Here is a 20,106-nt window from a genome sequence, read left to right as displayed (position 1 = left end):
GCAACATGAAATACAAAACTGAAGCAATGAAAGTCTTAAAAATAGACAGTGAAACAGGGGCCCTCTTAAAGACAGGTTTGGTGATACAGAGGGAGCACTTTAAGGCCCTGTGTCCTGTCAGTTGTTGATGTGCTTAAAAGTTGTATACTTCCAAATGAATTTTGAGTTAAATCATAACAAATGTTTATAATGTCTGAAAATCTAGTATCACATAGCTGCTGGGAACAAATTTATAATACCAATGGCTCCACTCAAATCCACAATATTGCTATTTATGCCAGCTGTGAGCTGGATGATACAAATGAGTGATATTGCTTATATTGAATATTTTAACATGAGATTAATGGAGGCCATAAAGTCCAATACTAAGAGTGTGCATCATTGCAGTAAACTAATGACCTCCTACACTGTGTTTAACAGGCGCAGACCCATAGATCTAAACAGTTAGTGTTTTCTACAGTTCTTTTGTTGAATCTGGCTTTACTTCAATATATTTTATATAAGATGTAACCCCCGGGGTGGGGGCAGAGTTCATGGTCAACTATGAGAGTTCTCAAAGTCTCGACGGTAAAATACATTTAGAAAATACTATAAACTTTTAAAGTGTTCAAATCTCACATTTTCCATGATGGAAGTTTGGCCAGTTGGTGGTCTCAGAGAGTCTCTGGTTCTTTTCAGGATATAAATCCTCGGTTCAGGCGTTTTTTGATGAGGCTTTTGAAAAAATCCTTGAGTCAAACTCGTACAAACTTTTTCTTGAGCGCTGTTGGTTTTGTTTGTTTTTGAATGATAGATCGTACATACACTATATATGATGCGCCTGGAGACAAACATGGCAACCATGGAATCCATGACGTCCGTTTTCTTCACCTGTGTTTTTACAGTCACATCTCATCTCTGGGTTTCATCCAATCAACCTGTAAAAGACCTGAGATCAGGTCCATATCTAAATGTGATTAAATGTGCAGCTCTGGCTGCGTCCTCAGTCACACCTGTCTGCCGCAAGTTTGGCCTCAGTCTTTATGAACGGCTTCTTATGGAGTCAACTTTAACTGTGCAGACGTTTTCAACATGTTGACATGTAATCAAAGTAACGAACTCATTTATTTCAATAGGGTCTTTTAGATGTTTACTCCAACTCCAAGTTTGCCGAGCAGCAGCATGATCATCGATATGTGCATCTGTAAATTGAGAGCGCTGCTGTGCGCATTTTACGCACGTGGCACAGTGGCGGTATCTTCATTAATAATTTAAAACTGTAATACACGGCGAAAGAATGTAAACGTAAATGCTTTTCGGGACTTGTAATGTTACATACAGGTACCAGGTTTATCCGATAAAAACATCTGCGATACAGAAATCGTCTTCAAGATACGAACAGGCCCATCAGAGCTGCCACGACATTTATTTTTATTTTTTATTTTTTACAGTAAAAGTCCAAATTAAAATGATGCAACTTTATGAATAATCCTGTTAAGTTAATTTTTTCAGCGGGTTTTAAATGCATTTGGCATTGTTGTTTACCATCATCCATAAACATTTTGGTATTTTTTCTGAAATTGATATGTTAACGCTATATCTAGACTATAATAAATATGTAGATCACCAGCCTTCAACCTAGAGGAGTAGGCTTGTAAACATTATTTCACTGGACTCCAATAAATGATAATATGACATAGATCAATCAGTTCAGCCTAAAACTTCAAATCATTGGTGTATGAAATCAGGTGCATGTGTGTAAAGTTTGGTTTTGCCAGTGAAGCACATTTGACATTGACAGGAAGAAAAAATAAAGTTACAATCATTATTTTTTATCTGATATATTTATCTCTTTGCCTATTTATTTCATTAATTCATTTCTGTCTTCATTACCTTAAAGGAATTCTCTCTCTCTCTCTCTCCTCCTTTCCCCTGCAATGGACAGGTCAAAGGTCAGGGGCTTAAGCCTTGTGGAGGATGATGAGGAGGGATAAGGAGGAGGAAACAGATGAGGAGTCACCGCTGCTGTTCAAGGTGAAGATACTGGGAGTGGGCACATCCACAAGACTCTGACATAGCTCTGTAGATAACTTCCTGGAGGACAGAGGGTTAAAATAAGCATTAATATACTTGATAATTTCAAATACTTGCATCTTCATAGTGTTCTAAGAGCTTGTTGGGGGACATGTAATGGCTGCAGTGGCTGAAAGAGCAGGTGGTTTCTATCAGCTGCAGGGGAAAACGCTGGACCTGTGGAAGGCTGAAAGAATATTATCACATCAGATCTACAATAAATAATTAGCACACAATTCACATTTTATTTGAAACTAGAATAGTATACCTTGCATTTGCAGTTAATTAGTGTGTCAATTCATGAGTTTTGGCCATAAATGTGTTTGGAGAGGTGACTTTGACCTTTGACCTTTGACCACCACAAAATTCTCTTACTGAGATAGGACTTACTGAGATATCATGTTCAGGAGGACATACATATGCGTGATAACATAATGGCTCAGGCCACAGCTATCACTGGCACACAGGCATAAAAATAGTGAAATAGACTGGGTGATGAATGTTGTGGGTGATGCCTTAGTGTAACTGTGCCAAGATTGTATTATGTTCAATTAAGGTAAATAGGACTGCTCCTGCAGTTACTGAGTTTTCCAGGGGTCAGTGAATGTGTGATTGTGTCTAGAGGCTGAGAAGCCTGTCAGTCAGCGCAGCCACCTATGACAGTGACTGGTGTGAGGTAACGTACCTGTGATTGGCAGAGAGTCGTTACCGTCCCTGCTAGTTTTAGCGGGGAGTTAGCTAAGCGGCAGTTGTGTAGGATGGCAGCCCGTCGAATAGACTGTAAAACCACGCAGTGTTTTGTTGTTTTGGCGTTGGCTACGGCCCACAGTAGCCTGTGTTCAGTTGACAAATAAACGTACCAGCGGAACCAGCTAACGCCTCGTAGATTCATGACTGAGGGACGCTACAGTTGGTGTTAAAAATGATTACCAGGCTTCGCTTAGTTGCTCTCTACAACACTCGCTAACATCCAACAACGGCTAACAGCTGCTGGACTGTGAGAAAATGTCGTTGAGGGATCTCTCCAAGATTAAGCGGGAGGAGGTTACCTATAGTACGGCCGAAGCTTGGAAGGCGGCAGAACAGTTAAGAGAAATGGCGGTTAAAATGGCTACGGAAGCCGACTTGAGCACGCCGTCCGCTCCGGCGATCAACGTACCACCTGTGAGTAAACAGCAGCGGCCCGAGTTATGGTAACATGTTGAGGAGCCCCTTTGCCCACGATGAAACCCCCCCACAACAGAGCTAACTGTGAAGCTTTTCACACACAATTTAAACTGTTGGTTCAGGCCGCTAAATGGTCATGTTATACAGATGTGTAGACGGCCGGCCCAGCAGACCCTGCTAAAGTCTAGTTGTTACATTTATCGTTGTCTTGTTGTAAGTGTTATTCATACTAAAGTCATCAAAATGTTATTGACTTCTTTAGTATGAATAACACTTACAACAAGAAGAAATTGCAGAATTATTATATTTTCTAATTATGATATTATACGCTGTATAACCATTTTGTTTCTTTGGAGATTTTTATGTTTTTGGCACAGTCAGTCATCAAGGAAAATTGAGGGAACTTTGTTAGATTATTACATTTTGTATCCACATTTGATTACATTCAGAGACTTTTTATTACAGTCATGTTTCCTAAATAATTTTAGACTTTTATTCCATATTCTCAGTTTCATATTCAGTATTCTTATTGCCTTAATGGCGAAGGAAATGACTTAAATAACTCTCATTACATGCACATGCATTTTAACTCAACCTAAGTGATTATGCAGAAAGTCTGAAGTCAATATAACTTTTGTGATATTTTTGTTTCGGTTAATTCAAAATTACAAGCCAGCACAAATTCAGCCTTCATGCAGTCATCTACCAAATGTGGATTTGAACTTATGCAGCACCCACCCATACTCTTAACTAAGATGGGGAAGATGATCATTACTGTGGACCTAGTCAGCACTGTCTGAGAAAATTGATCCACAGCAGTAATGACGTCATCATCGCTGAGATGATAGGTTTAAGCTTTGCTGTGGCTCTGTCATTAAAATTGTGTTGCCCAAATCATCACACTGAAGGGAAGACTGCAGAATCTCAGGTGAAATTGTAAAGAATAAAGGTAGTTGGTTCAAACAGAGCAGCACTCTACCTCCTTGTCTTTATAACTACTGTTATATACACATATCATTTCAAATCTGTTACATCTATTTTAAATGTGCATGTTTGTCTCAGATTTGTAAAAATGAAAAAACAATGTGCAGTGTCGGAAAAAAATTGAGAAAAAAAGTCTGGTTTCAGGCAAGTTATGTCAGCATGCATGTGTGCATATGAATGAGAAAGGACAGACAGAAAACAAGTGTAAATACACAACTGTTTATTTTTGCAACAACAACAAAAAATATTCCAATTCAAGATTGTTGTGGAATCAAACATGAACTCCTCTGTCATGTCATGATGTATAATATATGTTAACATGTTGTTACTTTGCACAGTTGTTTGTGAGATAAGGAATGCAACTGAGAAGATAAACACTGCCTTTCTAATCTTATAATGAAAGTAATAAAGCTGGTGAGTTGGATAAGCTGTGATATAATTAACAAAAATAGCTGGTGCAGGTCCTTGTTGTACTTGCATACAGTATGTCACAAATGATGTTGTGCATTATTTCTACTGCTGCACTACGCTACCGCCCCATTATTTTTGAGTGAAAGATGACCCGTGAATGTCCTGAGTGCATTTACTCAGGTGAGGCATTTGCACCTTTGTGCTAATCCATTTAACCTCACCAAGATAAATGCCAGAGAAACGAAACCTAATTCACCCAGTTTTTCTGGTTCACTGAGATACCTGCAGTGTGTGTGAGTGAAAGCAATACAATACTCCGTAGCTTTCCATATTTATTTGATATCTATTTTATTTTTACAGGAGACAAGAAGTCCTCACCATGGCGTCTCTGAACCAACAGTATGAGGAGAAGGTGCGTCCCTGCATCGACCTCATAGACTCTCTTCGCTCTCTCGGTGTAGAGGAGGACTTGGATCTGCCTGCTATCGCCGTGATAGGAGACCAAAGCTCAGGGAAGAGCTCTGTGCTGGAGGCGCTGTCTGGGGTGGCTCTGCCACGAGGAAGTGGTGAGTTATATTCACAGCACAGTTATTTACTTGTGCCAAATGTGCCACTTAAATATTTGCAGTTGTTTAATTATGATCTTATTTGCAAGGGACCAAAAAAATATTAAATGTTACTATCTAATGTACTGTACCTGAGTTAGCTTAAAGCTGATTTTGATTTGCAGTTCCTTGGCAGCTCACAATTACAACATATGCAGAAGTCATAAATATTACTAAAAATATCAAATAACACAAAAATATTAAGTTGAACTTAAAAGTCCCTTAGTGGAATAAGTGACTAACTTTGGTGTGTTTTGCAGTTCATTTCAGTAATAAGGTGTGTACTAAAACAGATTTCTCCACTTCTGTTCAGTTCAGAGTTGGTATGGGGAATTCTTAAAACTAAACTATGTTGTGTGGTGTCATGAGTGGTTGCTTTCATCTCTACCTGCAGATGTTAAATATTATAATGCACAAGAGACTTGCATTAAGTCCATCCATAATCTAAAGGATCAACTAGATGTCATCAAAAATGAATGTACAGCCCACTGACTAAACAGCTAAAAGCGACTACATAGTCAAGTCAAGTCAGTTTTATTTATATGGCACCAATTCACAGCAGAGGTTGCCTCAGCACTGTACTTTGCACAGGAGGATATTATCAGATAAGAGTTAGTTTCACTTTTGTTATCAAGATGATGACACAGTTTGCCTGCTTGCTACAGTTTTGTCAGTCAGTTTGTAGAACTAACTCTAGCTTTAAACAACAGCATAATTCTACATTCTTAATGTTTTGTAAAGAACTTTAGCAGTGGAGATAAATATGGTAGAAAGTTTTGGATTGACCAACTTTCTCCAAATTTGAAGTATTATAAACCTGAGTTATGACCAGTATTGAGATTAGTCCTGTGCTTTTCGTTCAATAAAGATTTTATCCAAACGATTATACGATTTTTGTGATAGCTGAGATTTCCAGTTGCTTTTCAAAAAGTTCCCCAAGTGCACTGGGTTTCAATTGTCCCTTGACTTGTTCTCACTCTTCATTAATTCAGGCATTGTGACAAGATGTCCTCTCGAAATGAAGATGAAGAGAAAGAAAGAAGGAGAGGAGTGGTATGGGAAGATAAGCTACCAGGACCACGAGGAAGAGATAGACATCCCTGCAGATGTAGAGAAAAAGATTGAAGAAGGTACAGTCCATCAAAACTGAACAACAGCATTTTGATTGTCTCAAAACAAAACACAAGTACTGATGGAGCAATTGAAGTTATTTAGGTGACACCTCTTTCCTGTTGTAGTTAACATCATGTTCTCTCTCTCTCTCCAGCTCAGGATGAAATGGCCGGGGTTGGTGTGGGGATCAGTGACGACCTGATCAGTCTGGAGATCGCCTCTCCTGATGTTCCAGATCTGACACTTATTGATCTGCCTGGCATCGCCAGGGTGGCTGTAAAAGGACAACCAGAGAATATTGGAGATCAGGTATGCTAGTTCAGGTTCCTGATCAGAATGAATATCTTGTAAACTATTGGATGTAAGACCATGCCCTCTAGTTAATACAGTTGTGATCCTCAGAGAATGAATCCTAATAACTTTAGGTGACTTCATCTAGCTCCACAAACAAATCAAGGTTTCCACTTGTCCAACATTATAGCCCATAGCAAGATACTGAAAACTTCCACTTTTCAGTGAAAAGAAACCCTCACTGGATTAAATGCATACTTTGTTTCCTGTGAATCACCCATGCTTGTGAAGGCAATTTGAAGCCAGATAAGATCATTAGGTAAGCTAAGGTAATGAGTGAAATCAAATCAATCAAATTATTGATACCATAAATAGTATCAATGTTGGATGTTGCATGAGGGACTCCATTGCTCATAATAAGAAGCAAATGTTGAAAATGGTTTTCAGGGGATTTCTCTCACATTATATAATCATCTTTATTATAATGCCATAGGCAATATATTGTAATAGTGTTATTCCATCCTGTAACTCACAACCATGCACTCATTTAATCTTTGATCTCTCAATGTGTGATTATAACAGAACCTAAAATAATAATAGTGTACAACTTGAAGCAATATTAAATCTTCAGATAAAGAGACTGATCCAGAAATTCATCAGAAAACAAAAAACCATCAGCCTGGTGGTTGTTCCATGCAACGTGGACATAGCAACCACAGAGGCTTTGAAGATGGCACAGGAGGTGGATCCTGATGGAGAGAGGACTTTGGGTAAATAGATTTAAGAAGTGATTCAAACCTCTCTTGCGTAAGTCAATCAAGTCTCAGGTAGTTCACTCTCTTTCTCTCTCTCTCAGGTATCTTGACCAAGCCTGATCTGGTGGACAAAGGCACAGAAGAGAAAGTGGTTGACATTGTCCATAATGAGGTCATCCACCTGAAAGAAGGGCTACATGATCGTGCAAGTGCAGGGGTCAGAAAGAGATCACAGAGAAGGTGTCTCTGATTGAAGCAGTGGAAAGAGAGAAAGCCTTCTTCCAAGATCATGTTCATTTCCAGTAAGTTCATTATCTCAGGTAATTTAAACAAATATTTTGGTGGAAGTATCATTGTTGTGATTGGGTTTTCTTACACCTCACATCACATGTACTCAGTAGTTTTTGGTTTTTTTTTCTTGCCGTAGCACTCTCTACAATGACGGTCATGCCACTGTTTCTAAACTGGCTGAGAAGCTCACACTTGAGTTGGTGCATCACATTGAGGTGAGTTGTTACTCTATCACCATAACAGTTTATTGTAAGTAATTTAATGTAATTTCAATTTGTTTGTTTGACCTCTGCTGTGTGATTTTTCAGAGATCTCTGCCTCGACTAGAAGAGCAGATAGAGGAGAAACTAGCACAGACTCAGGCAGAGATGGAGAAATATGGCAATGGGCCGCCAACTGATGCAGCTGAGAGACTCGTCTATCCTCATTGATGTGAGCTCACTCACGCTACCTAAGACCAACAATATGAATATTTGTTTAATGAACATAAACCACTTGTAAACAGGTGTGACAGCTGTCACATGTGTCCCCCAGAAAGTGACAGCATTCACCCAAGACGCCATCAATCTGGCTGCAGGAGAGGAGCTCAAGTGTGGAGACAAACTCAATGTCTTTTCCACACTCAGAAGAGAGTTTGGGAGGTGGAACATCCATTTGGACCATTCGGGACAAAACTGTGAGTGTTTCATTTTGGTCTACAGTTGTCCAAAAACAGTGGGTTATTCTCATGCCAGCAGGATTCTGTGATCAAAGTTTTTGTGTCTCAGTTAAGAAAAGAATTGATAGAGAGGTGGAGGAGTATGAAGAGAAGTACCGTGGGAGAGAGCTGCCAGGTTTCATCAACTACAAGACCTTTGAGGTCATGGTCAAGGAGCAGATCAAACAGCTGGAAGAACCAGCTGTCCAGAAACTCAAGGATATTGGAGGTACATGATTGAATATGTGACAGTTACTGTGTTGTATTTCCCTCACATTTTTCCAGATTTCCACCAAACTTTACAGAAGGTCATGCATTTTCCTTTCCTCCAGATGCTGTTAGGAAGGCTTTCATACAGCTGGCCCGCTGTAACTTCATTGGATTTCCTAACCTCATGAAAACCGCTAAGGTGATCATCATCTATGAATCTGATACAGACATTCTTATAATTTAAGACACTAACAAATTGTCCAATAAAAATGCTAAAAAAAAAAAAACAGGCACTGTTCAGTCAGACCAAAATCTGATTTTACAGGCAAAGATCGAAGCCATAAAGCAAGAAAAAGAGTCCACCACAGAGTCCATGCTGAGAACCCAGTTCAAGATGGAGATGATGGTTTACTCCCAGGACAGAACCTACAGCAGCAGTTTGAATGACAGAAAGAGAGAGGAGGAGGAGATGAAAGCATCCAAGGAGAGTATTTTGACAGCTTCTCCAGTGAGTTTTAATTTAAAGCAAAGATTCATGAGCAAAAACAGTGACAGTAAGGTTTAAATAGAGGGTCTGTTGTTTTTTCATTGTTTACTTCCAGGTCTCCTACTACAGCAGTGACAGCGACAGAGAGTTGAACACGGATGATAATTATGAAAGTAAAACCTTTCTATTTGATGAACATATCAACACTTACACCGTGGATTGTCATGCAACATTTCAGCAGCTGAACTTGCATCTGAAGTCCTATTACAAAGTAAGTTTTAATTTAGAGGGATGATTCATGAATAAAAGGACAATACGGTGTCCATGATTTTACAATATCTGCCCAACTTTGACCAACCTCTGTCAAACTTTTCTATTTCCTCCTTCAGATTGCCAGCCAGCGTCTGGCTGACCAGATCCCGATGGTGATTCGCTACCAGATGTTGCAGGAGTCTGCTGTCCAGCTGCAGAGGGAGATGCTGCAGATGCTCCAGGATAAAGAGAATGTGGAGTTCTTGTTGAAGGAGGACTTTGACACTGGCAGCAAGAGGGCTGCTTTGCAGAGTCGCCTCAAACGCCTCATGAAGGCCCGCGCATACCTGGTGGAGTTCTAGAGGAGGTCGAGGCCTAACAGCATGAGTCCACTGTACCACTTTCATTTCTCAAATACAGTACAGTTGTGTTACTGGCCTGAGGAAATGAGTGCCTTGTACTGTTTATGTCCATCATCCTGTTTAAATTATTACTATTGTACTACTAACTATCAGAGCCACATTGTCTTGATATAGAAATGGGTTAAATGTATAGTCACAGTACTTGCTTATTCATTTCCTGTTCTCTTGCAGAGTAATAAAACCATACCTGTTACCATGGGTATGACATAACATGATTTTTTGTTGTGATTTTCATTTGGTTTTCCTCCTAAAGACCTCTCAGGCTGGCAAGTGTGGATTGACAGCACTAGTGTCCACATCAGAGGCCATGTTTTGTGTGGCAGCCATGTTGGATTGCCAGTTACTTGGCCACATGCCACACCACATCATTTTAAAGCTGAGTTATAGGCAAAGACAGGAAGAGAGCACCTGCACCTGGCTAATTTGTTTTTCTTCTTTCTCAGTGATATTGGTGTTTGTTTGTTTTGTTTTGTTTAATTAGTCCCCTGTTGCAATTTTGGCAAGGTTGGTATTATAATGCATAAACACAGGAGGTCCATATAAATGTGTCAGAAAAAAACATATCTTTATCATGTTCAAAATATTTAATTCTTAAACAATATATTTTATCCATGATATCTACCTCACAACTCTGCTCTGCTCACACATGCAGAACAAAATTGTGTAATACATATGTGCACATGTGTATTGTGTGTTTTTAAGCAGGACAAAACTCCTTCTTAACCACTGTGACCCTACATGCCTGCACACCCGATCCAGACGTACAAGGGAAATACAGAGGTACCAGCATCAGAACATGGTGTAAGTAAAAGTACACACATCATGCAGAATGACTGAATCCAGAATAATGTAGCCTCGATCATTTGATTACAATTATGCAATATGCAGTAATGTGTAGGCTACATCACTCCAAAGTTGCAGTAGGTAAAGGTGGGGCTTGATGTATTTATATTAATGGGTGGCTCATGAATTTCCCCGTGGGTATTAATAAACTCTTCACCTAATAGTGAACACCATACAATTTTTGATTTTCTGTAACAGTGGTAAGTAAAAATGATCAGTTATTTGTGTCTCCTTTGCCTTTGACAAACTTAAGCCACGTCTGCAGACACTGGACCTGTGCTGCTGCATTCATCGTTGTCTCGATGAGATGTCGAATCATCCCGTTCATATCGTTTAAATGGAGACTAAATGAATCTCTTCACCTAGTACAGGGATGTATGTGCAGCATCCGCCCCGTAAGCGTTTGTCTCAATAACAGCTAAAGAAACGAAAGTTAAGGAAACGAAACCCAACTTTCAGTTTCCCGATCCTCATCACTGAAATACCGGCCGGCAGTTTGCATCAGTCACACTGAGGCTTCGGTTGTGACAGACAGAGCTCATCTCAACAAACCTTTATCCGGCGGGTTTATTTCTTCATTAAACGGTATTTCTTCAACAGTTGACGAGAAGTCATCACCATGAACACCCTGAACCAACAGTATGAGGAGAAGGTGCGTCCCTGCATTGACCTCATAGACTCTCTTCGCTCTCTCGGTGTGGAGAAGGACCTGGCGCTGCCTGCTATCGCCGTGATAGGAGACCAAAGCTCGGGGAAGAGCTCTGTGCTGGAGGCGCTGTCAGGGGTGGCTCTGCCAAGAGGAAGTGGTGAGTTATATTCACTGATGACCACGCAGTTATTTGGGTTTTGTGCCAAATGTGTCGCAGGATGAATTGTATTGGCCTAAAGAGTAATTAAACCATAATTGATTTTTGTACTGTATACGCAATCACACCAGCAAAACTTGAGCACAATAGACTGTATGGCTTAAATGTGGCTACTTCGGTGGAAATGAAACTGGTGTTCAATGGAGATCCCTAGCCTCTCCCACGCTGGTGCCCTCCTAGCCCTCTGTTGCAAATATGCTCAGAGAGGGAGGGTCCTGGTAGAATTAGGGGATGGAGCTACCCTTTAATTGTGATTAACTCATAAATTGATAAAGCTTTTTTTTATTATTTATTTATTTTTTTTATTATTTATTTATTTTTTTTGGTCTTATGTAACTTTTCATTATTGTGAGCAGGACACTAATATCATCTGAGACGGCAATTAAAACCTGTATGACTGGTTGTACAGCATGTGGTCTGCAGTATATGAACAGGAAGTGGAGGTTACAACAAAACTTTCCAGGCAATCTAAATGCCACAAGGAGACAATAATTACAGCTTTACAAAATTCGCTGTAGTGCTTTATAGGTAGGTCGCTGCCAGGAAATATGATATGCAGAATGACAGAATCCTGTCCCTGGTCATCATTCAGTATGCTTGACACAAACAGGGCTGTAAGGTGTATCATCCAACCAGCCTGTTCCAAATGACTGCATTAGCACTGTGACTTTTGTGAGTTTTTGGGGATAACAGCATACAGTTTCAGACTGTCTCGCTTTGAAGGCATTCATGTTGTTGCACTTGGTTGTAAACACAAAAATTAAAGAGTCCACAGCCATGCTAATGGCTCTTTTAGGCTGTACTTGAAGGTAGGTACTTTGGGTTTAATGCTAAGCATATTAACATGCTAATAACTACTCACAAAATTATATTGATCCTTTCCAGATGTAATGTTATGTTGGAGTTTGGAGCATGGATGTTTGCATGAATGCAAATTTCAGGGTAATTCATCTGTTAGTTACGGAGACATTTCACGCTGAACCAAAAATGTCAACCTGCTGGTGGTACTGGAGAAAAGACTACCACCCAGTGAAAATTGCATGGCATTGCATTGTAACTGTCTGCTGGCTTTGTACAAATTATCAGGCCCTATATCTCAGACAAGCAAACATACGAATCCACACTAGAGAGTGTCCTGTTTACATTTGGGGTGTTGATCTTGCCATGAAAATACTGGCATTGTTGTTAGACTTCTCTTGAATATTTATTATCACTGGATCATGTTGCTGCTAATTTCAAGTACAAGTTCCAAGTACAGTGGATTTCACCTTGAATGTTTTTCCCTCTGTCACCATCACTTCAGGCATTGTGACAAGATGTCCTCTCGAACTGAAGATGAAGAGAAAGAAAGAAGGAGAGGAGTGGTACGGAAAAATAAGCTACCAGGACCACGAGGAAGAGATAGAAGATCCTGCGCATGTGGAGAAAAAGATTCGAGAAGGTATACAGCGTTCTTTAATGTCACTAACAAAATCCAAGTATTGAAAGAGCCACTGAAAGTTTTTTAAGGTTTTTGTGTAACATATATCTTCTCTCTACAGCTCAGGATGAAATGGCTGGGGTTGGTGTGGGGATCAGTGACGACCTGATCAGTCTGGAGATCGCCTCTCCTGATGTTCCAGATCTGACACTCATTAGACTTGCCTGGCATCGCCAGGGTGGCTGTAAAAGGACAACCAGAGAATATTGGAGAACAGGTATGCTCTGCCCTGTTTCCCATCCCTACACAACATCTCATAAATGACTTCTCGTATTGACCTTTCCACCAGGAAGACCCTCAGGTCAAAAAGCCAATAAGACTACCATGCAAATCTTTGAACACTTGTTAGCAAAGCTGTAGATTTTTATTCCTGTAATATCAATTCATCATGTTATTAAAACAGCAACACTGTGATTTCAATGTTGTACGACTCATAACTTGATGCTCAATATGAATTGATACTTTCAGATAAAGAGACTGATCCAGAAGTTCATCAAAAGACAAGAAACCATCAGCCTGGTGGTTGTTCCATGCAACGTGGACATAGCAACCACAGAGGCTTTGAAGATGGCACAGGAGGTGGATCCTGATGGAGAGAGGACTTTGGGTAGATAGACAGGATTTTAGAAAAGATCCACATTTTCAGATGACTTGCCTTTTAGGCAGCTCACTTGTCTGTATGTCTGTCTCTCCTCTTTGTCAGGTATCTTGACCAAGCCTGATCTGGTGGACAAAGGCACAGAAGAGACAGTGGTTGACATTGTTCATAATGAGGTCATCCACCTGAAGAAGGGCTACATGATCGTCAAGTGCAGGGGTCAGAAAGAGATCACAGAGAAGGTGTCTCTGACTGAAGCAATGGAAAGAGAGAAAGCCTTCTTCCAAGATCATGTTCATTTCCAGTAAGTTCATTCTTCTTGGTAGTTTCAACAAATATTTTATCAGTGAAATGTCACTGTTGTGATTGGCTTTTTACACCTCACATCACATGTACTCAGTAGTTTTTTCTTCTTGCCGTAGCACTCTCTACAATGACGGTCCATGCCACCGTTCCTAAACTGGCTGAGAAGCTCACACTTGAGCTGGTGCATCACATTGAGGTGAATTTTTAGTATTGCTTTACCTCAACAATTTATTGCATAAATAATGATTATGACCATAGGTATCAAAGGTTTGACCTCTGCTGTGTTTTTCAGAGATCTCTGCCTCGACTAGAAGAGCAGATAGAAGAGAAACTAGCACAGACTCAGGCAGAGATGGAGAGATATGGCAATGGGCCGCCAACTGATGCAGCTGAGAGACTCGTCTACCTCATTGATGTAAGCTTCCTTACGTTACCTAAGACCACCAATATTAAGATTTGTTTAATAAACATTTTAAACAGCTGTCCCCGCTGTCATGTTTCCTCTAGAAAGTGACAGCATTCACCCAAGACGCCATCAATCTGGCTGCAGGAGAGGAGCTCCAGTGTGGAGACAAACTCAATGTCTTTTCCACACTCAGAAGAGAGTTTGGGAAGTGGTACAGCCAGCTGGACCATTCGGGACAAAACTGTGAGTGTTTCATTTTGGTCTGGTGTACAGCTGTCCATCAGCGGGAGTCTGAATTATATGTTGGTGTTTTCTCAGTTAACAGAAGAATTGATAGAGAGGTGGAGGAGTATGAAGAGAGGTACCGTGGGAGAGAGCTGCCAGGTTTCATCAACTACAAGACCTTTGAGGTCATGGTCAAGGAGCAGATCAAACAGCTGGAAGAACCAGCTGTCAAGAAACTCAAGGATATTGGAGGTACATGATTGAATATGTGACATTAACTGTGTTTTTCTGTATTTGTTGAGATTCTGAAGGGACGTAAAAATGTAAAAATGAAGATGCTGATTGTTATATTTCAATTTCCACCAGATGCTGTTAGAAAGGCTTTCGTACAGCTGGCCCACAGTAGCTTCATTGGATTTCCTAATCTCATGAAAACAGCCAAGGTATTTTAGCTGTCAAAATTGAATGTAACGTAATTTCCGGACTATAAGCCGCTACTTTTTTCACACGCTTTGAACCTTGCGGCATAAACAATGATGCGGCTAATTTATAGATTTTTACAGGCTAACGAGCTTCATGCCGCAAAAACATTTAGACACCTGCGGCTTATAGACAAGTGCGGCCTGTATACGTACTTTTTTTTTCTTTTTAAATTTAGTGGGTGCAGCTTATATTCAGGTGCACTCAATGGTCCGGAAATTACAGTATTTGCATCATTTTTGGCACTGTTCAGTCTGACCAAAATCTCATTTTCCAGACAAAGATCGAAGCCATAAAGCAAGAAAAAGAATCCACCGCAGAGTCCACACTGAGAACCCAGTTCAAGATGGAGATGATCGTTTACTCCCAGGACAGAACCTACAGCAGCAGTTTGAGTGACAGAAAGAGAGAGGAGGATGAGGACGAACTGAAATGTCCAAAATTCAATACAAAAAGGAGCATTGTGCACTGCATGGATAACCATGCGACACTTCAGGAGCTGATGTTACACCTTAAATCTTATTACAGCGTAAGTTTAAATTTAGAGTGAAGATTCACAACAGTAAGGTTTAGACAGAGGTTCTGTTTTTTTCAGTAACTGCTCTTGCCTGACAAACCTTTCTTTCTATTACCTCCTTCAGATTGCCAGCCAGCGTCTGGCTGACCAGATCCCGATGGTGATTCGCTACCAGATGTTGCAGGAGTCTGCTGTCCAGCTGCAGAGGGAGATGCTGCAGATGCTCCAGGATAAAGAGAATGTGGAGTTCTTGCTGAAGGAGGACTTTGACATTGGCCACAAGAGGGCTGCTTTGCAGAGTCGCCTCAATCGCCTCATGAAGGCCCGCGCATACCTGGTGGAGTTCTAGAGGAGGTCGAGGCCTAACAGCATGAGTCCACTGCACTGCTGTCATACAGTACAATCATATTATACTATTATTTTTTCTTTACTGTGTCCAGTGTAGAATGAATAGATTTACTTTAAATGTGACAACCAAGTCAGAACAAGTCATTGTTGTTAAATTGGTGTTCTTAAGTGTACTGCAACTGGCACTCCTATTGCCACTCAAAAAAGGTAATTCACAGCCTATTATTCATTAAACAGTGTTTAGAATGCTCTCTACAGACTAAGAATATGTCCAAATGCACCATGTTTGTATTTGTTAAAATATACTGTGTTTGTTTAGATAAAGAAAAGATATGCCTCAAATTGATAGCTTCTCATTTGGCTAATCCAGCTTGCTTTTATAGGTAATACTACTCAATTGAACAGTCTGTTCAGTCAGTTCTGTTGGGAAAGTTGTGAGCACAGTGATGTATTACATTATTTTATAAATTGAAATGAGGAACTCATTTGGACTTGTGGTTCAGGCCACCCGGCCAAATATAAGTCCGATATTCACTGTCTCTCTGTTTTTAAGTTCTGAGGGAAATATCTGGCTTTTAAGCTGCTAAACACTCCACTCTGTTCACCATATAGCCTCCGTTCAATGTTTATGTTGTACAGTGTTCATTGTAAACCTCCATAAAGCTGAGAGGAGCTGGACATTTGGGTGATGACTCTGTCATTTCCACACTACAATCATCCCATTGCACATTGTGCTTTTTAGTACATTTTAAAGATATAACTCACTTATAGCCACTAAAATGAAAAACGATACAACATAAATTGGTCTCCTAACCTGCCCTGCTTCATGTTTTTACAAATAAAACAGTAGATATCAATTATTTCGTTTCAGTCTATCATATTGTTGCTGCTTAGCACTGTCTTCTACCTTTGGGCTCTTGATAGATGTGGTAAACTTTGGACATCAAACTTACTCATGACTATACTTTAGCTCCCCCTTGTGGTTTTGCAGAGGAAATTGTAAAGACAAAACCCCAGCTTGACGGCAAACCGCAGTAGTTGTAATGTAACCCTTGTAACAGCTTATACAGATATTCTAACCAAGTTCATAACCATAACCTCTTTCACTCTGTCATTAATAAGCAAATGTGGTCTTCCACCTTCTACAATTAAGGGACTGCATCAGTGATGTAAATACAGAGTTGATTTAGTCCCAACTTCCTGCCTAAGAACGGTCTACCAATAGTGGATAGATAAGACATACAGTTTCTCTGATAACCATTAATACTTCAGTAACTTGTATCCCTCTTGTATTTCCATCATGAAGTCCTCATTCTAAATAAAAAGAGGCACTTATGATAAATAAACTGAAAAAGACAGATATAGACATGCCAACTTTATTCAACAATACATACAAAAAGCATTCTTTGACAAAAAAACTAAATCATTAAGAAATGGTTGACTTCATCTATTCTTGTCAGGATCTCCACGTATTCATTCGCCATTCTCTGCAGGGCTTTCCTGATTGTTGTCGTCATTGTCAGATTTTTCGTCATCTAAGAAAGACAGAAATGATTAGCGAGGCATGGGGACCTCTGCTTTTTCTAACCTTTACAGATGAATCATTTCCTGGTTTACAGTGCAACAGCTGTTGAGAGTAAAGAACATGACAAAGGGACATCAAAAAACACAAACACTGCAAACGTGGCACCCAAAAATGTCCTTGTTTACTCACTCTCAAGGGTCTGCTGTAGTTCCTGTATGGTACTGAGTAACACATGGAACTGCTTCTTCCTCAGCTCCAACTAAGTGGCACAAAAGGGAGATTAAAAGAATTAAAATAAAACACTACTAATGACTCAGGTCATTGTGGGTTCATATAAAGGAGATGAAAAGTATATCTGGTTTTACCTTTGCATCCACATTCTCCTTGATGTGAGACAGTTGCTGGAGTTCTTTATCAAGCGCCTCCAACTGTCTGTAAGTTAACAAAGCAAAATTAAGCATGTAATCTGATTATCATGAAAGACAAAACTGTGAAACTGTTATGACGGAAGAGAAGACATGGGCTGACTTACTTGAGTGTTTCATGCCGGTCAGGATGTTGCTGGATAACCTTAGCTAAAGCATCGTACTCTGAAAAGTAAAGAAAGAGAGGGTGTAAAAACCCATACTACCACACTAAAATAGAAGCTGCTTAACAGTATTTACTTCTTGAGGACTCACAAATATATGGTCTAATTACAATTTCTCCATTTCCATTTTAAAATAACAGAAACAACTTCTTCACCTTTAACTGCTATTACCGCTAAGAACTGATTTGATCATGTTGCTGATGCATTTTCAATATTAGATTTATATATCTGTATATAACATATGACATAGCATTTTTGAGCAATGTTTCATAAGTTACAATAAAGATTCTGCAACATGAAATACCATGCAAGCCATGTTTTACTATCCTCCAAAAGGAAATTTGTTCTATAATATATTACCTTCACATGGTGGGGTCAACTTGACCTCAGCATTTAAGAAAAGCACTAGTTCAATCTCCTGTGAATACAATAACGGTCTACACCTTGAAAATATTCTTACCTTGGCGATTTTTTCGTATCCTCTTTGCCCTCTGAATTTCCTTTTTGCACTCTGCTATCTTCTCGTGTGCTGACGTGATGTTTTGTTCTAGAGTGTGGACAAAAAGCTGTTAATTAAGTAATGATGTAATACCTTTGAAACACAAACTCATGAGTTGTTTTTTTGTGGTAACCCAGCTCTTCTAGTTGCTACAAGTAAAAGCTAAGTATAAAATGCAAGGAATGTTACATAAGAGAATATATAGCTGATGAGTTATCAACAGTTTGTGTATAAATTTAATTAATGGGGGCTGGGGTTGTAAATATTCCTGGTCAGCGTCAGCAAATCCCCTTTTCTTACCTATGTTAGTGTAGATTTTCTCATAATTCTCCATTTCCCGAAGATTCATGTCATAAACCATCAACGTCTTCCCCATGGAGAACTCGCACTGGGCCAGTGTGCCCAACATCCTCTGATACTGCGTAAAGCTTCACAGAAATGCAAAGCGGTTGGTGAGTCAAAGCAAAGCAGTTCTTCACCACAATTGTATCGAAATACTTGACGACAAAGTCCAAGACTGAGGTCTGTGGAGCTCACTTACCCCTCCTCCGGGGTCGCAGGAGAGTTGCACCATTTGGTGAAACTCTTCAACAGGACATTGATTCGGCGGTCATCACCAGCTCCGTCCCCGTCAATAAGAAGACGTTTCCGAATAACTTCATCTAGGATAGGGCCGAAAGAGGAGATCGAGATCTTTCAGACAAAGCAGGTAAATTTAAAAAGCCGCCTTAGCTAACTGTTAGCTAGCTAACATGGCTGCTGTTATTATATTAGCTGTTTTGAAAGCATGGTACGACTTCTGTTTGTGATATGAATCAGTTTTTTCCAGTACAACTGGGCCCATATGAGTACATTAAAAACTCTGGCACACATTTCTACTCATGGCTTTTACCAGAGGGTCGAAATCAATGAATTAAACAGTAGCTTACCATCTGTAACAGCACCCATGTCTGTATCCAGCTAGTTTAAACTTTATCGAAAAACAGGAAGTGGACAAAGCAAACCGACGCTGGTGATTGGTCGGAGATTGTTTTTCTAAAAACCTTTATTCAAGGAAATAGAACAGTTAAACTTGGGTAATGTTAATATAACAATTGAACGAACAAATTCATAGAGAAAATATACAAGAAAAAAAGGGACCAAAAACATTCACGACAATATATTTCACACAAATCATAGATTAAATAAAATAATCTAAGCATCTGAGACAGAAGGCAATTTAGTTTGTCTTTTATTAACACCTCCGAGGGCTTGAAAATACAATTCACAGTCATTATTAGTTATCATCATCATTACTTATTAGCGCCTATGATGATAGGGTGGACCATTTAATGATTATTTAAAGTTAAAGTCGTGACATTGTGCCTGTAATATTAGTTGTTGTTTGTATATTGTTGAAGGTATTCTTGGAGCCGTTTCATCTCTATCTATAATTACTTTTTGTTTCTACGTGCGAACCGTCATCAAATCATTACAAATTGGATTCTGTTATCTGTTAGACTGAGTTGTTCTCAAAATAAAAGAAACCACACAGAGGGACCCCAGGTCAAAACATCCTGGAAAAAGTACACTGATAAATAAGAAGGAGATGCTTTTCTAGACAAATGCACAAAAGTCACACCTGTAGTTCATATGTAAATCTGAAAGATTTGTCTTTCATTTGTATGTCTTCACCAGATAAAATATA

At 39.6% G+C, this 20,106-nt stretch overlaps 3 protein-coding genes across 3 annotated transcripts in view; 2 read left to right on the top strand and 1 right to left on the bottom strand.

Annotated features, from left to right (window-relative positions):
• LOC108899664 (interferon-induced GTP-binding protein Mx) overlaps positions 1 to 16,666 on the top strand; it is a 34,319-nt gene extending 17,653 nt beyond the window's left edge. Inside the window, 13 exon segments of the mRNA XM_051074677.1 lie at positions 12,750 to 12,887; positions 12,988 to 13,082; positions 13,084 to 13,143; positions 13,395 to 13,533; positions 13,630 to 13,828; positions 13,947 to 13,965; positions 13,967 to 14,026; positions 14,123 to 14,245; positions 14,338 to 14,479; positions 14,555 to 14,713; positions 14,828 to 14,904; positions 15,219 to 15,470; positions 15,583 to 16,666. Coding sequence (XP_050930634.1) covers positions 12,750 to 12,887; positions 12,988 to 13,082; positions 13,084 to 13,143; positions 13,395 to 13,533; positions 13,630 to 13,828; positions 13,947 to 13,965; positions 13,967 to 14,026; positions 14,123 to 14,245; positions 14,338 to 14,479; positions 14,555 to 14,713; positions 14,828 to 14,904; positions 15,219 to 15,470; positions 15,583 to 15,807 — 1,688 coding nt within the window. The 3' untranslated portion in view covers positions 15,808 to 16,666.
• Positions 1,898 to 9,952, top strand: LOC108899663 (interferon-induced GTP-binding protein Mx-like). Its single transcript, XM_051074680.1, is given in 15 exon segments — positions 1,898 to 2,013; positions 4,975 to 5,180; positions 6,212 to 6,349; positions 6,487 to 6,641; positions 7,255 to 7,393; positions 7,480 to 7,577; positions 7,580 to 7,680; positions 7,806 to 7,884; positions 7,978 to 8,115; positions 8,204 to 8,345; positions 8,437 to 8,595; positions 8,699 to 8,775; positions 8,902 to 9,084; positions 9,179 to 9,334; positions 9,453 to 9,952. Coding segments are annotated over 15 exon segments (2,022 nt in total). The 5' UTR covers positions 1,898 to 1,987; the 3' UTR covers positions 9,678 to 9,952.
• Positions 16,667 to 17,168: 502 nt separating the features above from the next.
• Positions 17,169 to 19,406, bottom strand: thoc7 (THO complex 7). Its single transcript, XM_018700223.2, has 8 exons — positions 19,349 to 19,406; positions 18,961 to 19,081; positions 18,720 to 18,847; positions 18,381 to 18,467; positions 17,864 to 17,921; positions 17,697 to 17,763; positions 17,521 to 17,590; positions 17,169 to 17,341 (listed from the first exon to the last, which is right to left on the bottom strand). The coding sequence occupies exons 1-8, from the start codon at positions 19,365 to 19,367 to the stop codon at positions 17,280 to 17,282; spliced, it is 612 nt and encodes a 203-aa protein (XP_018555739.1). The 5' UTR covers positions 19,368 to 19,406; the 3' UTR covers positions 17,169 to 17,279.
• Between the last annotated feature and the right edge of the window lie 700 nt (positions 19,407 to 20,106).

This window comes from Lates calcarifer, linkage group LG12 (assembly GCF_001640805.2).
Source record: "Lates calcarifer isolate ASB-BC8 linkage group LG12, TLL_Latcal_v3, whole genome shotgun sequence".
NCBI classification, from domain to species: domain Eukaryota; kingdom Metazoa; phylum Chordata; class Actinopteri; family Centropomidae; genus Lates; species Lates calcarifer.
The sequence above is the reverse complement of the archived record's forward strand: the minus strand, read 5'-3'. Positions and strand labels throughout refer to the sequence as shown.